General features: G+C 36.5%; 1 protein-coding gene across 1 annotated transcript; it reads right to left on the bottom strand.

Moving 5' to 3' along the window:
* Positions 1–11,114: 11,114 nt before the first annotated feature.
* Positions 11,115–15,469, bottom strand: LOC18015328 (DNA replication licensing factor MCM5). Its single transcript, XM_006397320.2, has 18 exons — positions 15,174–15,469; positions 14,786–14,929; positions 14,531–14,710; positions 14,348–14,446; positions 14,127–14,263; positions 13,944–14,049; positions 13,487–13,621; positions 13,335–13,412; positions 13,091–13,195; positions 12,882–12,973; positions 12,663–12,795; positions 12,479–12,574; positions 12,241–12,332; positions 12,069–12,159; positions 11,868–11,977; positions 11,660–11,789; positions 11,487–11,588; positions 11,115–11,394 (listed from the first exon to the last, which is right to left on the bottom strand). Exons 1-18 carry the CDS (start codon positions 15,441–15,443, stop codon positions 11,311–11,313), a joined length of 2,184 nt encoding a protein of 727 aa, XP_006397383.1. The 5' UTR covers positions 15,444–15,469; the 3' UTR covers positions 11,115–11,310.
* Positions 15,470–20,153: the final 4,684 nt, after the last annotated feature.

Raw genomic sequence — 20,153 nt, 5'->3', positions numbered from 1 at the left:
ATTGAGAGATATTTTGACCCGTTAAAATCCTAGCCTTGTTCCCATGCTCAGCTTTTCCATCAAACCATGCCTTTTTAACCCTATATCTATGTGTCGGTTCTAGACCTTTTCTGTGGCACATGTAAACATGCTTTCTACTGTTTTTTAGCCACATACTGTCTGTGTTTTTTCCACATAACGGACAACCTATTTTCCCCTTTACTTTGCAGCCTACAAGATTCCCATACGCAGGAAAATCACAGATAATCCAAAGGAGGATTGCTTTGAGTTGGAATGTGCTTTTACTAAAGGCATCATATGTAACCACTCCCTTGTTCCACAGAAGCAGAAGATCCTCGATCAGAGGCTCTAAGTATACATCAATGCTATTCCCAGGCTGATGCGGACCAGGAATCAACAAGGATAGCATGATGTTTTCCTTCTTCATACATAGGTGAGGAGGCATGTTGTAGTTGACAAGCAGAACGGGCCAGCTACTATATCTAATGTTTTTCATGTCGAAAGGATTAAAACCATATGTGGACAGCCCAAGCCGAATGTTCATCTCCTCAGCTGCAAAAGCAGGATAGTTGTCGTTTACTTGATCCCATGTCACAGAATCTACCGGATGACGTATTCTTTCATTACTGCTCTTGTTTGTAAAGTGCCACCGTAAGTCCTTCGCTGTTTCTTCAGACCGGAACATTCTTTTGAGACGGGGATAATAGGAAAATATCTTAAAACTTTCTGTGGCACACCTTTGTTTACTTCACATGTGTGCATGTTTATCTTCCATCGTGAAGTGTTGCATTTAGGACAATTATCAAGCTTCTTGTACTTCTTTCGGAATAGACAGCAATTGTTTAAACAAGTATGAATCTTCTCATAACCCATGTCAAAAGACTTGAGAAATTTCTTGACATCGTACAGTGAAGTGTGAAACACATTATCCGCAGGCAGCATCTCCGGCAAAGTCTCCAGCAGACTATTGAAACTTTTGTCCAACCATCCATTCTGTGTCTTAATCCTAAACAGTGACACTATTGCAGATAGCTTGCTATGATTTGAACAGGTTGGATATAGTGGTGTTTCCACATCAGCTAGCTTTGAGAGAAACTCCTCTTCTAATCTGTCTTTAACCTCAGCTTCTTCTCCCTTTCTAGCCAGCTCGTCATCTAAATATTCAACAGCTTGGAATAACCCAACTATATCATCATTCCATATACTTAAATTGCTTCCAACCCTTAACAACTGTGTTCACTTCTCCATGATGATACCAGTCAGCCCGCAACTTGTAAGCCTCATCCATGCCCATTGTTACTAGGTGATCAACTACATCACTTGGTACATGACGAGCTACATTCATACAGTCTTTGCATAGGCATACCAGCGTTTCAGTTTCTCCTAAAGCAGCAGACGCTGCTTCTACAAATTTCCAAACACCTTGCTCATACGCAGGATCAACCCTTCGGTTGATCAGTATGAACAGAAAATATAAAGACAGAAAACTCTTAAAGTGTCTAAAGAGCAATATATGAAACCAAAACCTGCAAAGATGTTACTATCAATACCTGCAAAGATGAACCCATCCCTTCTCCAGCATTATATGTTCTAACCTTAATCACAATCGCAACATTTCAAACACACCAGCATAACTCAAACAATTAACACCACTAACCGATAACCTAAACCACATTCAACTAATAACCAAATTCTAATACTAACAGTTCCATGGAAGTGACTTACCCGTTCAGGCTACAGTAGTCAGGTATTGTGAATTGAATTCCCTCTGACCCATAATGTTTCTTCAGAACCCTAAGCTTAGAATAACAGAGGCATGCAATTCAAAAACTGAAGTTAGTACATATGAACCCTAATTTTCGATAGAAATTGGGAACGAACTAAATTACCTGTACAGCTTCTCTTGGTTCTGGGTTCGGTCTTGATTATCAGACACCTCAGGACATGTAAGAAATTTCGGATAAAAGTAAGGAAACAGAAACGAACTCAAATCAAAACAAATTAGAAGTTTTAAACAAGAGAGGAGAGTCGATTAAAAGTAAGGTACCTTTTCATGTTACTCGTCTAGAAGGAAAACAAGAGAGGAGAGTCCATTCGATCCAACTATAGTGAGACTGAGACTGAAAAAATTAAGCCAAATGAGTCTGCGGGTAAATGAGATCTAGATCGTAATAACACCAGACGGAACTCAGAATGAAATTGCGGCTTACAGAGACGAGATTGTCGCCGGCGAGAAGGAGATCTTGTCGGTATTTGTAAAGGGGATTTTTGTTCTAAGCTCTTTTTTTTGTCTGCGTCTATAGGTTTTGTCGACTGATATGATTAGGCGCCTAAACCCTTATGTTTTTCTAAGTGTTCCCGCATAAGTGAAAAATGAGAGGCAAGGAGAGATTTGGTTTCCCGCTTATGATTTCAACGGGTTAGCGTTTGATAAATGCTGTTATAGGGTAACTCAGTACTTCGCCTAATCTGTAATAGCAGTTTAGTAAACTGCGCTATAATATTGTGCTATCATTGCCCAAATTTGTTGTAGTGGATGTGTGGAAATTGGAGAGTGTTGAGAACTAGGGGATGGAAAAGACAAGAAATCGGTTTTGGTGTTCAAGAAAGAAAGCTCTTGTGTTTAAAAAGAAAAGATCTATCCTCTAAGTGAAAAAAAAAAGAAAGAAAAGAAGCCATAAAGGCTCAAGTGCTTAAAAAGAAAAGAAGAGAGGCTATATAGTGCAAGTAAGAAGAGCTTAGTTGTAAAGTTTGGATCCCAAAACTAGAGTGTGTAAATGAAAAGTGAACCCCCTAGTGAGAGAAAAATGAGTGAGAAGAGAGATGTGAGGCTCATGAGAGAGTGGAACAAGTGTGAGATTTTGGGTTAAAGGCATTTTAGGTAATGGGGTGAGTTGAGTTCTTGCCCTTGTATGCATTGGTTGCTTTTTACCTTTAGCATTCTGCAAAATTTTGATCATTCAAAGAGAGATCCCTTTGCTGCATTGAACCCACTCAAGCATTGATGAGATCGTTTTAGTCTCATAACCTCACCCTTAGCAAAACTTTGCTTGTTTTAACATGCATCACTTGATTCACATGGTAAAGAGTTTAATGAATGTTAAAGAGCTGAGGAATAAGAAAGCTTGTGGAGATCATTGTTGAGTTTGATTCATCAAAGTAAAGTCTTGCATTGCATGTTAGAATTAGCAACTTGAACCCTGAATTTGAATTCTCTTTGTGGTTACTTCTCTCTTCCCTTAGGAAATATGAACTCCCAAGCATTTAACCTCTCTCTCTCATTTGTTCTTTTTGCTTGAGGACAAACAAAAGGCAAGTGTGGGGGAGTTGATATGTCCACAAAATGCATCATTTAGCCTGTATATTTCATCCTAAAGCATGTCTTATTTTATGCATTTTAAGTCTTTAGGCATTGTTTTAGGACTTAGGAGTTTGCATTAGGTCCAAGTGAGTCTTTGCATGGTTTGGAGTCTTAAACAGGTAATTTGGAGTCTGTTTGGAGCAGAAGAGTTGAGACCAGGTGTTTAAATGGAGTTTGGAGGTTCAAAAATGGTGAAATCAGCATTCTGGAGGTTATCGGCTAAGTCTTGTACCGGAGGATGCTTTTTACTGGCTAAAACGCTTCTCGGGAAGTTTCCCATCGACCAAAACGTGTACCGGGTGGAGAAGGTTTTATCGGGTGCTGTTTGTGCCTGATTCGTGCAACTATAAAAAGACAAGTGTCAAAAAATGTAATTACAAACTCAGTGTCAAAACTTGTAAACGACTCTAGAGTGAATTCGAGCTTAATTGGTATAGAAATTTATAAGTTTTATAGTTCATCTTCACATATATTTAAATGTTATAGGAACTATATATTTAAAAGTTGATAAATTGTATAGAGTTATTCATAATTGATTTGGTTTTGTTCAAGCTTGCGTGATCCAATTTTTACAGGTTTAAAGTGTGATAACGTTTGAGGCAATCCTCGATCCCCACTTTTTAGAAGTTTAAAGTGTGATAAGGTTTAGTGCCACCATGATTGTTGTGCACTTGTTGACTGTTCACTAGTGTTAAAACCTGACCCACATTATAAATCAAAGTGTGCAAGTTTTACACGAAAGGTTTATTATATAACTGACCCCAAAGATACACTAAAGGATCTCGTTACCTAGCTAGAGGGTCCAAATCATTTTACAAGTCTATTAAAACTAGTTTAACATCCTAATCAGGGGTCAGGAAAGAAGAAGAGAGGAAGACCAAGAAAACCCAATCATTAATGTCAGTTTTTTTTTAGAATATCAGAGGCTTTAATAAGAAATGGAAGCAGGAAGTTGTGAAAACGTGCTGCAGGGATCATGAGTTTCTATTCGAGGGCTACTAGAAACAAGAGTTTTTGGAGAATAAAGCTGAGAACATTGTCTCAAGGGTGTTTCCTGGTTGGTCTTTCATGAGCAACTATGAGGACAACCGATTGAGACGAATTTGGGTAGTATGGTGGGATTCTGTTCGGGTTACGCTGGTTTTTAAAAGCAGCCACTTGGTGAAAGTTCAAGGTTTGAAGGATGACTTTCTTTGCACGTTTGTATACGGTTCAAATTTTCTGGAGGACAGGAGAAGCTTATGGGAGGATCTGAGGCATTATTTTTCCTCTCCGGTGTATAGAAGTATGAGATGGATGATTATGGGGGATTTCAACGAGATATTATCGAGAGATGAGTACTCGAGTTTGAACTCCCCTGTTCTTAACGGAATGTGTAATTTTCGGGCTACGGTTCGAGATGGTGCACTCACTGATCTTGGCTACCACGACTCTTTGTTCACCTGGAGTAACAAGCGATCAGAGGGACTAATTGATAAGAAGCTTGACGGACTTTTAATAAACAATCAGTGGCTACTCAACTCTCATGATTCTTATTGTGTCTTTGAGGCAGACGGGTGCTCAGATCATTTGCGATGTTGATTTTACCTAACTGGTCATACTGCTCGGACAAAGCGCCCTTTCAAATTCACCAATGTCATTGCTTCTCTTCCCCACTTTCGAACAGCTCTGAAGGAGTATTGGGATGGATCAGTTCCTTTGTTTCACTCCATCTCTGCGCTGTTTAGATTCTCTTAAAAGCCTAAATTCTTGAAGCCGATTATTAGACAGATCTCGAGGGAGGCATTGAGCAATATATCTCAAAGAGTGAGATCAGATTATGCGCTATTCATGAACAGAATATGCAGGTTCCGAGTGTGACTTCTCAACATGAGGAAAATAAGGCTTTTAATCACTTAGAGAGAACATTTAGTCTCGAAGAGAGGTATTTATCACAGAAAGCTAAAATCATGTGGCTTATTGTTGGAGACAGAAACACAAAAATTTACCACCAAGCAGTGAAGGTTTGAGAAATTCGTAATGGGATCAGGGAGCTTGAAACCCAAGATGGAACTGTGTTATCAGACAAAAATGAAATCAAGGAGGAAGCAGTCAATCACTTCAGCTCGTTTCTGAACTTAGTGCCAGAGGAGATACGTGAAACAACAGTGACTGAGAGCAGATCATTGCTGGATTATCGCTGCTCTGTTGATGATCACCAGATGTTAACGCATGTGGTTACAGAGTCAGAAATCAAAGATGTCTTATTTGCAATGGCAATTAACAAATCTCCGGGGCCTGCTGGTTGTACTGTGGAGTTTTTCAAAGAAGGATGGCCAATTCTGGGAAAGGACATTGTGGTGAACATTCAGTCTTTTTCATTAAAGGTTTCCTTCTGAAGGGAGTAAACTCAACAGTCCTGACGTTAATTCCAAAAAAGAGAGGGAGAAAAACAGCTTAAACATTACTGGCTTATAGCATGCTGCAACGTGCTTTACAAGATAATCTCGAAGATTGTTACTAACAGACTCAAGAGAATTTTAGCAAATTTTATAGCTCCAAACCAATCAGCTTTTGTGCAGGAACGTTTGCACATAAAAATTTGCTTCTTGCCTCGTAATTGGTTGCAGGGTATCACAAAGATATGATCTCTCCTAGATATGCGCTAAAAATAGATATCTCAAAGGCTGTTTGATACAGTGCAATGGGATTTTCTGCTAAAAATTCTCGAAACTTTGCAGCTACTTCGGGAATTTCTCCATTGGATTATACTTTGTATCTCTACAGATTCTTTCTCAGTTCAGGTGAATGGAGAATTAGCAGGGTATTTTGGAAACTCCAGGGATATTCGACAAGGATGCTCCCTCTATCCTTATCTATTTGTTATCTGCATGAATATCCTTTCTAAAATGCTAGACAAGGCAGCCGCACAACGGCCGTTTGGATATTATCCAAATTGTTCAAATATAGGGTTGACACATCTTTGTTTTGCAAACGACCTTATGATTTTCTCGGATGGAAACCTGCGATATGTCAAAGGCATTATCTCAGTGCTTGATGAGTTCTCGAGGATGTCAGGACTTAAATAAGTGCAGAGAAGTCTACTGCATATTTAGCTGGTGTATGCTCGGCTGCAAGAGCAGCAATTGCTCAGCAATTTCCGTTTTAAATTTGGTTCACTACCTGTTCGATACCTTGGCTTACCTTTACTGACAAAGAAGATGCAATCTTTGGATTACGCCACATTGATTGACAGAATAAAGAGCAGGATCGGTTCTTGGACAGCCTGATGTCTTTCTTAGACCATCTCCAACCCTACTGCAAATTTCACTGCAAAATAGAGTTTGGAGCAAGATTATCTCCAACCCTACTCCAAATCTCACTCCAAAATGAAATAAAAAATGGAGTTACTCCATATATGGAGCAAAAAATAGAGTTTCTCCATTTTTTTAGTCATAACTCCATTTTGGAGCAAAAATGAAGCTTACATTGGAGTAAAATACAACTCTATTTTGGAGTTACTCCAAAATAGAGAAAAATATAGAGTCATACATTGGAGATGCTCTTATGTGATATATTCATAATTTTCATGTTTAGGATTGCATTTTTAGTCCAAGTTTAGAGTCTCATTCATGCATTTTAGATAGATTCATCATGTTTTACACTTGTTTTAGAGTTTTAGGGTTTTGCATTAGGTCCAAGTGAGTCTTGCATGTTTTAGAGTGTTTACAGGTGATATGGAACAAGTTTGGACCTGAAAATATGAAGCCAGGAGAACAAATGGTGAATGGAGCTTTAAAAATTATGAAAACAGCCTTTTGGAGGTTATCGGTGATAGCCTGTACCGCGGGAAGCTTTTCTCGGCGATTTTTATGTACCGCGGGTAGATATCTCGGCTAAAACACGTACTGGCTGTTCAAGTTTCACGGCCCAAAATCTCGGGTGCAGATACATCTCCGAAATTGCGTTACTGGAAGGTCTTGCCGGCCGATTCTGTCTCCGTGCTTCATCAAAGTTGGAGATGATCGGGTAACGGTTCCAGAACAGGTGGAATCATTGGATTTGGAGTCGTGAGCTGAGAGTTAAGCTCACCGGAAGATACACCTGTCTCGCTACAGTTGCAAGATCGATCCAATGAGTCACCCCGATTGCGTGATATGATGCCTTTCCAGTCCGATTCAGTTGTCGGGGCCTTCATCAAGATTCAATTTCTTTGAGTGCTATTTCCAGAACATCTGATATTATCCAGTTTCGATCTATGTGATGAAAGATATCGTCTCCAGAGTAAACATTGGTCCAAAAGCTTCTTTTTGATTGTTTCAATGCATTTCAGAGATGAGCCGTCCGGGGAACCTTCCACTTCCTAAGCGCTAAAGGTTCTTTCACCAAAGTTCAAGATATTTGAGTGCTATTTCCACTGAAATTGGGATCAACCCATTTGGGTCTATATCCTGGAAGTTACGCTGCCCCGAATGCAAAGTGGTCTGAGAAGGCTTAGATTGTGCGATACGGTTCTGCGGCTTGGTTAACTCGCAACTGCGAGTGATTAGTTCTGGGAAATGGGCTGCGACTGGAGATGAGCGGGTAAGGCAACCCTGAGCAAGACCAAATACCATAAAGCTGAAATATGCTAAGTCCACAAACAGTGCGACTTGGGCATGCGAGGTGGCCGAAAAAAGGACTGAACCACACAAAGACTCGCGGTCTACACCGACTTGGGCCTGCGACTTGGGAGTGAAGTAGACCATCTCGCACACACGTTTGAAGTCCTGTGCTACATGAATGTGCGAGCTAGAGAGCAAAAGAACCTGAATCACACAAACACTCGTGGTTTACACCGAGAGAGGAATGCAGCTTAGCTTACAAAGTTTTATCTCGCAAAAGCACCGTTCCAGACTTGTGCGACTTGGGCATGCGACTTGGAGCTAAAGAGGACCAACTCGCACACATATTCTCTCCAGAATGCGTCTTGATTGTGCGAGTTGAAGAGAAGAAAGCCTGAACAGCACAAAACACTTGCGGTTTACACCAAGATGGGCATGCGGCTGAGGTTGAAAGATTTAAGGCGCACAAGGCTGTTTCTATGGATGTGCGACTCAGTCATGCGGGATGGGAAGCACCTGACCAACTCGCACACTTGGAATTTTACCCATTTAAGCCGGGTCAGTACCCAGTTGTCCTGGGCTGACCCAGTTCATTTAAGAGATTATAAATATGTTTTAGGGTTTTTTCTTAAGGACAACCTCTTATTCCCTTAAGCTTTTGGCCTCTTTTGTGAAAGAACACCTTTTGAGAGAGATATCTCCCATTTTCTGTCTAATCCAAGAGAGAAAAATATTTTTAATCATCTTTCCATCATCATTTATCTTATCCATGTTCATCTCTTATCATTAATCATGTCAATCTATTCTACTTGCAAAGGTTTAAGAGAGATTAGTATGATTAGTGAGTAGTTCACCTAATGAGGTTCTAGATGTGTAGGTTAGGGTTCTAAAGTGTTAGATTAGGAGTGCTTAGGGCTAGATCCATGCTTTCATCTCTCTAAATAGTTGTTCTCTAAGCTAGATCCGTGCACATCACTTGTGATCTAGAATCTGGGAATTTCATGCACCAAAAGTGTTTTGATGAATTTCCTGAAAGAGCCATATTAGAGGTTTATGCATTAACCACATGATGATGTTTGTTATTTGCATAAATGATCACTTAAAACTGATTCTTAATGCTGTCTTGTTGTTTGATCTCCAATGATGATTGGGTATGTGAAATAACTCGATTTGTGTCTTGATTCTTGGGAGAGATTAAGGCTTGATTAGAGTTCTAAATCATTTGAATCATGTTTCATTATTGTCATTAACATTTCTAGTTTAGAACCAAAGCACCCTAGCCATCTATCATGTCTAGAATGTCATGCTTCCATCATTTCTTATCATCTCATTTGTCATTTGTTATTGCTAGTGTCTTACTTTTGATCATTTTCTAGTTTGTTAATCTTATTTAGTTCTTTAGTTAATCACCTGTTTTGAATCAAACCCCACTTGTTTGCTTGAATTAAGAAACAGTTCATATAGTCTAGTGTCTAGCTTCCACATTCTTGGATTGACACCCCTTATACTACTTTGACAAGGAGATAGATAGCCCTCAAAACCTGAAAAGTCTTATCTATCATTATGCAGGCAGATTACAGCTATTAACTTCTGTAATTGCTAGTCTTACAAATTTTTGGATGTCGGCGTTCTGATTACCAAACAAATACATTGAGGAAATCGAGAGTTTGGGCTCTGCATTTCTATGGTTAGGAACAGACCTAAATCCGCAGAGAGCTAAGATTTCTTGGAAAGATGTTTGTAAGCCCAAAGAAGTAGGAGGTTTAGGGCTTAAAAGTCTGCGTGAAGCTAATAAGGTGTGCGTATTGAAGCTTTTCAGAGAATCCTAACGGCTCGGGATTCTCTTTGGGTTCGCTGGACCAAACAAAATCTCGTGAGAACCCCATTGATTTGGCTAACTCTATGTTCTCCTTGACAGATTCCAGGCTCGTGGATGTGGAAGCAAATTCTAAAAGTTAGATAGATAGCAGAATCGTTTTGAAAGGTGGACATTGGAGATGGAAGCACATCCTCATTTTGGCATGATAGATGGTCATCGATGGGCAAACTCCATTTTCTTAATGGTAATAGAGGATTTGTTGATCTCGGAATATCGGAAGAGAGTACAGTGAAGGATGTGATTCTCTCATCGGAGGAGGGGACATCGATTCCAATTCTGAACAGAATCAAAGACGAGATATAGGGGGTTAAACAACGATACAGAGTTAACACTGATGATAATTGGAGATTCTCGCAAGACATATATCGCAAAGTTTCAGCACCAAAGCCACAATTAAACCAACTGAGAAATGTTTCTCCAAAGGTTTCGTGGGCTAAAGGCATATGGTTCCGACATCACTGTCCTAAGTATGGGTTTATAGCTTCGCTCGCATTGCATAACAGACTCATTACTGGGGATCGTATGCAGGTCTGGAGCCCGAACATACCAACTACCTGTCTTCTCTGCCAAGCTCAACTAGAAACTCGCGATCACTTGTTCTTTTCATGCCCTTTCTCGCAGTAGGTTTGGGGAAATGTTGCTAAAGGGATCATGCTTCGAGACTACTCCAATAACTGGAATGATGTTGTTCGCCAGATTTCGCGGCCTCAACAAACCAGACTAAAGAGTTTCCTCATACGATACTTTTTCCAGATATCTATTCATATTCTATGGAGAGAGAGAAATGACTGCAGACACGGCTCAAGCTTCTCGACGCAGAAGTTGGTGAAGTTCGTTGACAAAGGGATTAAGAATCGGTTCATTTCAATTCGGCTACAAGGAGATACAAGATACAAGGAAGGAATGTAAATCTGGTTTGCTTCCAGACCGGCGACCCCGTGAGAAAGTTGTTTTATCAGCAAAACCAATCTCTGTTTTTAATTTCGAAAAGCTCGCATAATTCTATGTAAAAACATTTATTTTTGTTGTTGTTTGAATAAATTTGAACATTCATCCCAAAAAAAATGTTTCTTCGATTACCTTCAAACATAGAAATTAACATAGATGAAGATGTAGTCATGACAAATACAAAATGAATTTTTTATGTTGTACGCTCTGAGAAAAAGAAGTCAGTTAAGGCTCGACGTGGCTTTAGCAGTTGGCTGAAGCAGATCTTGCTTCCCTGGAAAAATCGTCTAACTCGTAACGCTTTGTAACCATTGATCGAGAACAATTTACGAAAAAACACTGGTTGGGAAAATGCTAATTTGACCTTTCAAGCGAGCTTAAAAGTTTACCGAAGAGTCTTCATCGAGACACATGAAAAAAGTTTCTGTTCTTTTCGTTTTAAGGAATTTTGCCTACAAATTTAACTTAACAATACCAAATTTTGTTTTTTTTTTTTGAAGATTCTGAGACTAAAGAAGAGAGATGGCGAGCCCGGAGGATCAAGCTTTGCGTACAATGGAACGTCTCTCTCGCTGGTACTCAACTTCACCTCTCTGATGCATTATCAAGAGAGCCCTTCTCACCTGCCATTTTAACATTCAAACAAACTCAGAATTCCATTTTGCATTAGTGAAAATTGAACAACAAATATGTTAAAATGCTTTTGTTAAAGTACCATTGAATCGTTCATTCCCATCCTAGCCAAATCCTCTATAAGTCTTCTCTCTGATAACCGAGCTCCTATCCCCATTCTTCTCTTTATCTGTGTTTCCGCTTGCTGTATTCACAACTTAATTTGTTATTACATCTACAATAAAATTTAGGTTATGATTCTTTCCCACAGTATACCTTGATCTCGTTGGCCATCTCGCTTGTGATGTTTATCTGTTGATTTATCCCTGATCTTGCTGCATCCATGGTTGAAGTATCAAAAAGTTTAAAAGCTTTGCCTACATCGTCTTCTGTGGCCTCATGTGACCTGTGAAAATTAAGAATGTCAACTCGCGGCACATGCCCATCAGGTTTCAGGAATCTCGATGCTGATAAGAATACTTACAGTCTCATTTTGGCAAGCGACTCACTTAGTCTGACAATAGCTTCAAGTTGTCTCACTGTGATAGGTATTGGTGCAGCCTCTCCTGTTTCATGAGCACGTCTCTTCATATCCTGTTTAACAAAATCATAATTTTTTTATCTTGAGACGAACTTTGTTTTGTATCAGCTTATTCTCAAATGTTCTAAAGTTATGACAACTTACTTCTCTGATCTTAACATACTGCTGCTGCAGCTTCATCGCTGCCGGTTCTGAGAGACGAGGATGACATCTTGCTCGACAGTATTGTACATACCTAAGGTGACAATACATTTTAGAGTCACAATTTTGTATAGAAAACTACAAGAACAAGTTGTTTTGATGAACGCAAACACACCTCTTGAGCCAATTGTCTTCTTTAAAATCTGTGTGATCATCCGTAACTTTGTCGGCAGATGCATGAACCCTTATAATATGGCTGGCTATTTCCTGTCAAGATTATTGCAACATGAATCATGTCTAGCTAAGCAAGCAAAGAAAGGAGCTATCCCAATCAAACAATTACAGTGAGCTCTATCATTCAAATCTACATTCCCTGTTTACTAGCGAAAATTTCATTTAGTTGTTCAGCTTACCTTATCTTGAGAATACTTCCTGATGTCCTTGACAATGAAGATAAGATCAAATCTAGAAAGAATTGTCGTCTGCAAATCAATGTTGTCCTGTGCAGTCTGCCAACCCCAAAAAATCCCCCAATGATATTGTAAACAAGAATAGAGAAAACTATGATATTGACAAAAAAGTACGAATTTTCAAAACCTTAAGGTCATCATATCGACCAGAGGGCGGGTTAGCAGCAGCAAGCACCGACGTTCTAGAATTCAGGACAGTTGTTATTCCGGCTTTTGCAATGGAGATGGTCTGCTGCTCCATTGCTTCATGAATAGCAACCCTAGACACATGAAAAAAGTCTTCTGTAAAATTGTATACATCACTAAAAATTAGACTCGGTTACCCTATGATTCAGATTCAACTTACCGATCTTCCGGTCTCATCTTGTCAAATTCATCAATGCACACAACACCTCCATCAGCCAAAACCATAGCCCCGCCTTCAAGATAGAACTCACGCTGCAAAGAACATAAAGTTTAATAAATGAAACTTAGTCATAGCAAACTGACTTGGAACATTTCAGAAAACAGTAAAAGGAGAATGAGGTAGGAAAACACCGAAAATATAGGACATACAGTGCTGCTATCTCGAATCACAGAAGCAGTGAGCCCAGCAGCTGATGAACCCTTTCCAGATGTATAGACAGCAATTGGAGCCGTCTTCTCCACAAATTTAAGAAACTAGGAAAACGAAAAGCAGATTGGTTCAACATCTAAGCTACAAGTGCTGTAAATAACACTGAATTTTTGTAAGGGTTGTCAAAATATCAAAATATACAAAAGTTATTTTAAATCATTGATACTAGACAACAATACAAACCTGTGATTTTGCAGTTGATGGGTCTCCCAGAAGCAAAACATTAATATCTCCTCTTAGTTTGACACCATCTGGTAGGCTCTGAATTTAGGATATAGATTTATATATCAATAGATGCATTACAGAAAATGAAATCTGAAATCGCATTAACCTACCTTTCTGGATCCTCCAAAAAGAAGACACGCCACTGCTTTCTTCACGTCCTCATGACCAAATATAGAAGGCGCGATCTTGGTGCAAATGTTCTTGTATACATCTTGACTACCGGCAAATTTTTTGAACTCTTCCTCCTAAAAGTAATATTGTGGAAGGCAAAACTGATAAATGGAATTTTACAACTAAACTGCATGAATTAATGTTTCAAGCAGACCTAATTGATTTATTCTAAACTAAAAGCATTAAGTCTTTTTCCTGAAACACCATCAGATTCTCTTGGGAGTAACACGAAGAAAAAACTTCAGAAAGCCAACATCTGGATTCTGGTAACTTTAACTAGAGAATTGACAGCCTGGTTATATTTCAGCCACAATAGCTTCAATAGTTTGTTGTAAAACTACGAATGGAATAGGCTATCAAATGATAATAAAATGTTCCTAGTGAGGCAATAGTTACTTCGTCGGGAGTAAAGTTGGCAGGACCACGGGAACTGGCCTCATTTGTGTCTTCCAATCCAACAACTCTGATATAAGGCTGCCGAATTGCAACTGCTCCTTTGTGCCTACATCAGAATCATTGTTGGTCCATCTTTATCAAAACAATCTACACTCTCAATTGACAAAAGCTAAGAAAGCTTACGAGTTAGATGATGACGAAGCTTGGAAAATGCTGTAGATACCCATTACTGTCAGTCTAGTTCCAGGTACAATTAATTGTACAAGATGCCGATCAACTGAGAGAAGCATATTTCTTGGAAGCTCTCCAGTAGGAACATCCTGCAAAACTCAGAAGCATATCATACAGATCTGTCCAAAAAGAAAAACTTTACCAATGACACAACAGAATAAACGGATCTTTACCTCAGGGTTCTCCTGTAGCTTTAATGTCTGTTGATCAACATACTGGCTCCTATCAGGAACCACCATCCACGGATCAAGAGGACAAGGTTCTTCTCCAGGCTAAACAAGTTCAATTAGTATTATCAAAACTCAGGATAACTGCAAAAGTAAATCATCACCGAACAAAAGAGACCATGCAAGTACCTGAGGAATATTATCACATGATCGAGGAACAATGGCCCCACCAAGGCCGGGACGACATGGAACTTCCCTAGTTTTTCTACAATTCTTACATACTAAAAAGACATAAGTCGCCTTTGCCTTTACTCTTGAAGCAGCGATGCTAATCCCAGATATTTTCACCAATTTGGAGATGTACTGTGCCTGTGGGAAGTTAAGAGTAAATCTCCAGGAAAACAAGAAAAAACAAATCAGAGAATATTTTGAAGAAAGACATACCCCAAGCAATCGCATTGACACTGGATCCTCTCTTGAAGTCAGCAAAATCTGCACATCACTTAGTGAAGGCTCCTCTATTTCCCCCGTCTCTCTAGCTTCTCTCATTTTCAATCCAGCCAGAACTTCACCAGCTGCTTTCTCGAACTACAATACAAAACTTGGTTAATTCCAACTTCTATCAACTCTAAGAAATTTTCAGAAACACAAAACAATACTCCCAATTTCTTATACTTGCAGAATTTATCTTATCGATATGAATAAACAGCAAATATTCAAACAGATCAAGCATCCATCATGTACAAATGGCCCTTAATCCTCTTAAATAATAAAAATTGAAATTTTCAGTAAATAGCAAATATTCAAACAGCGGAGGAAATCGCGGTCACACCATGGGGAGAAAATCGGCAGGAGCGGATCGGATCAAAGAAGGGAGATCGAAATCGAATGCAAGGAGATCTTCGAGGTGGACAAGAAGTCTCTTAGGGTTGTCGAGGAGGGCTTCTCTATAAGGGAAACAATTCTGCTCGATCTCGAAATTTCTAATGAATTCCTTGAATTTCGTCAAGACCGCATGGGGACTGACGGTGGCAGCGTCTCCGGCCTCCGGGAACTGTGGCTGGTCGCTGTAGTACACTGCTCCTTCGTCCCACCCAGACATCTTTCTTTGTCTCCTTTACAAATCTCTCTCTGTCGAATGTTCTAAGGAAATGAGAACGGGAGAGGGCTTTTTACTCGACTATTAGTTTTGGCGGGAAAAAATGGCGGGAAGATTAATGGGCCCGGGCCCGAACCAGTTGATCTATGTGGATGGATTGTGTAATTGGGTCTGCTTAATTTCGGGTAATTTACTTTTCAATCCATCTAGTTGAATTTTGATACATAATATTAGTATTAATCACATAATTTTCAAAATAATTTTTCAATCCTAATAGGTACATTAACCAAATCGAAGAAAAAAAATTATAGAAAAAAAAATTAACAAAACAATTAAGGAAATTTAACATAATTTGTGTAATATAAAAATTATATAAAATTCTGTAATATAATTTGTGTTTTTGTTTCTGTTTAGATATAATTTTTTATAATTTGTTTTCTATTGATTTTTTCTACTGCTAAGATTTTTTCTACTGCTAAGATTTTTACTGCTAAGATTTTTTCTGTTTATATATAATTTGTTTTCTATTGATTTTTTTTAATATCATATATGATTGCGATTAGAAAAATATTATTCTAACATGTGCGTTCATATTGATTTGAAAAGTACATAATTATAAAACGTCATTATAACATGTCCATTAATATTAATCTGAAAACGAACACAATTATTAAAATATAATTCTAACACATCTGTTCATATTGTTTGTATATTTTAAATATTTATTAAGTTTAAATATTTATTAAGTTTAAATAATTAAAATTTTATACTTATTTAATAAAAATATATATCATTTTTTTCATCGTTGTCATTGAAAATATTATTTAAATTTGAATATTAAAATTAAATCTAAATTAATATTCAGTTTATTATTTTGCAAAGATATAATAATAACTTATTTATGATTTTTGATAAATAATATAACCTATATTTAATAAAATCTATAATAAATCTAAATTTAAATTTAAATTTCAGATTTATCTTAAAATATAAATTAAAAATATATTATTTTATTAATTAACATGTTTGGCAACAGAAATAGCAGTTATCTAAAAACAGAATAATTTTAAATGAAAGAAATCCTAAAGTTGTAAAACACCAAAAATGCTTATGTTTTAATAGTATAGATTCCTACTCTTAAATGATAAAGTTGTTCCTCGATGAAAAATGCTTGTGAAACAAAAATGAAAAATAGAATATTTAAATTTATCCTAAAAATATCGTATATTTTCAAAAAAAAAAATTTTAAATTATTTATTAATCCAGTTTTACTCACTCATCTCTAAGAGTGTCATAATAGGTCACTAATGAGTCAGTTCAATCCACCCCAATCTATGGATTTTAATGGATATATGATAACGGATCTACACGGTTAATGGATAATATGGGTTGGATTGAAATGAGTTAAATTGTAACTAGGTGGCTGTCTGCGCCATGCGCAGGCATATATACTTTAAATTCCTTTAAAATAACGTATTGAGTACACTGACGTTATCAGAAGATGTAGTTGCACAATTGGCTGCATATATTCCTATATTGCTATGCAATTTAGAGAAATATTCCCACCCGCGTTTTTTTTTAATGTTATGGAACATCTATCTATTCATCTCCCTCACGAACCAGAACTAGAAGGCCCACTCCAGTTTAGGTGGATGTATTCATTTGAGTGCTTCATGAAACATCTGAAGGGAAAAGCCAAAAACCTAGCCAAGTTAAAGGCTCTATCGTTGTAGGAATTATGACAGAAATAAAACGTTGCATTTCACATCGTATAAATGCGACGGTACATTACGTCGAATTTACGAAAATTTATTAAAATCATTTCGTAAATTTGACGTAAAAGGCAACCCCTATATTGTGTAAACATCATTTTCAATGGTTTCGGACTGATTCTATTCTTCAAACTAGCATGATATAACTTCTTACAAAGTAAATATTAATTTCTGATAAAAAAAAATTCAAAAAAGTATATAGATAATTTCTTATCAAGTGTTTTTATTATAAGTATATATGTACATTGATAGAAGATGTTAATCTTTCAACTTAACTATATAAAACTAGATACTACCTTGTGCGCCCACACGGAAAATTTATTTATTTAATCTCATTATGTAATGTAATATATATAGATATAATATTTTTTCATAAGTTACACATATTTATTTTTGTATTTAGAGAAAATTTCTTTTATATATGTATATATTTTTAATAAATATTTAATTCTGATTATAAAAATATAATTTTAACTCATCCTTTCTATTAATCTGAAAATGAATACATTTATAAAACATAATTTAACCCGTCTCTTTATATTACCGTATAATATGAAAATTTATTAATTTTAGATATTTAAATTTTAAGACTGATTGATTATTAAAGAAACTATATAATAACATATTGTTTATCATTTCTATTATTATGAGAATTTATTTAAATTTGAATATGAACATAATTTCCTATTTAATATTTTATAAAAATAATAACAAATGATTTTTTAACTTTTATAATTAAAGTAATCTATATTTAAGAAAATATAAACTAACTGCAATTAAAATTTGAATTTTTGGAATTATTTTAAATAAAAATAAAAATATATTTTTTATTAATTTTTAGAAATAATTAAAATAGAAAAATTAAATTAAAAATTTGTTTGACAATATAAATAATAGATATCCATAAGTAGAATAGTAGAAAGCTAAAAAAAATGTTTAGACACAAAACATTATTCTGTTTTAATAGAGAAAATGTTGTAATGCTTACTATTATAGTTAATCAACTCATACACACTCTCCATTGTTGCATAGGGAAACTCTCTACATGTTAAAATTTTCAAAATTATTTACTGTAGAAATTACGTCAAAAACGCCGTAAAATCGACTACGTCGAACTTACATCGAACACAATTATTTTAAATTATTTAATTAATCAATGATCATTTTAAATCGACTTAAATTTACATCGATTTTACGATGATTTCGACGTAATTTCGTCGGAAACAAGATGACTCAGTCTAATTTGGTTTATTCGCGGCCGACACTAAGCGACGGGATTACGATGGATTGACGTAAAATCGACATAAATTTTATATCGATCACAAAATCTATATATACAAACCCACTTCCTCCCTTCTTCGTTGCTCAAATCTCTCTCCACCTTTAAAATTTCATTATCTCTCTACAATCTCTCGACTCCTTCCCTAAAAGGTAAGTTTTAATTTTCTTTTATATTTTAATTATATAGTTTTAGAATATAAATTTAGATATATAGAAATAGAATTATATATATATATGACCGATTTAGGTATTTGTATATAGAATGGATTAGATAGAACGTAACAGAATAGTTAAATTTAATTTTTTATGTTGTTCAGATATGGCCCTGCATAAGATGCATTATCATCAGTTCTTGAGCGATGGTGGTACTTCCGGATTGACGGCGAGCACCAACGCTCGGGAGATGCCGAAGTCTTCAGTCGGGACTCAGCACGTTCCCGAGTCTTTGGGAACCCCCTCTCCCCCTGCAGAACCCGAGCAATGGCCTCCCTATTCGTATGCTGGATATATTGTGGAGGATCTCCTCGTCCAACCAGGTCAAGCAAACTTACCGAAGTTGGTCCTGACCCGACCGCCAAACACCTATTGGTATGTTTTTTTTTCACATATTTTTCTCATTTATATATATATTTTTTAAAAAATTACTTTTAACTTTATATTATTTATAGGTTCGACATTGATCTTGCGTAACCCAGAGCGTAAAGGACACGATCTTCGACACTTGGTTCAAGTGTTTTGCGGTAATTTTTTTCAATTGTTATTTAATTATTATTTATTTACTGGTCCGTACGCATGTGCGGACTTGAACGTTTTTATAAAATTTTAATTTTATTGGGTCAAATATTGTTAAATTAGTGGGTCGAATTTTATAATATTGATAATTTAGAGTGTATGTGGATACAATGTTACTAATTTTGGGCCGAGTGTTAGGTTATTATTATAAGATTTAGATTGTGTCTTATAATTGGCTCGTATTTGCAGTTGTATATTCTACGTGATTATAGTTAGGTATGTATAATGAAGAAAGTGTAGATGAAGAATACCAGTAATTATGAATACATACCTTAATTTTATGTTTTTAAGTTATTCATCAAAATGTGACATTTACGAAAATATTTTATAGAATATATAGGTGAAGATGTATTCATTTATTTTGAAATGTATCTTCTTTCGGAATTTGTGATAAATCAGTCAAATGTTAGTTAATAAGTTTTAATTATAAACGACTTTTGTGGAATATGAAACACAAGGAAGAAACATGAGTAGTCACTCTTTAGGCATTGTATAAATACACACTAGAAGAGAATTTTGATCAACTAACCAAGCAAAAATTTACTCACTAAAACACAACCCATACTACAAATATTCTTCTGGTGTGATCCTCTCACAGATGTACAAAAAATATGTTTACATGAAAGAAAAATATATGTTTTCCTACATAATATTTATTGTGCATTTGTGAAGAATCACATCAGAGAAAAGTAGTTTTATTCATTGTGTCACCACAGTCTTATTGTAATTATATTACTTGCCAATGCTCACTTTCGACAAGAAATACACCGTTAGTACTTTATACCAAATTTTGAAGAGAGTATTGACTGTGTACTTCTTGTAGAGTGAGATACAAGTAATATTGATCAGTAGACAGAAATGTATAACG

Source organism: Eutrema salsugineum, unplaced genomic scaffold (genome assembly GCF_000478725.1).
Source record: "Eutrema salsugineum unplaced genomic scaffold, Eutsalg1_0 scaffold_26, whole genome shotgun sequence".
Classification (NCBI taxonomy): domain Eukaryota; kingdom Viridiplantae; phylum Streptophyta; class Magnoliopsida; order Brassicales; family Brassicaceae; genus Eutrema; species Eutrema salsugineum.
This window is presented reverse-complemented; position numbering and strand designations above follow the sequence as displayed.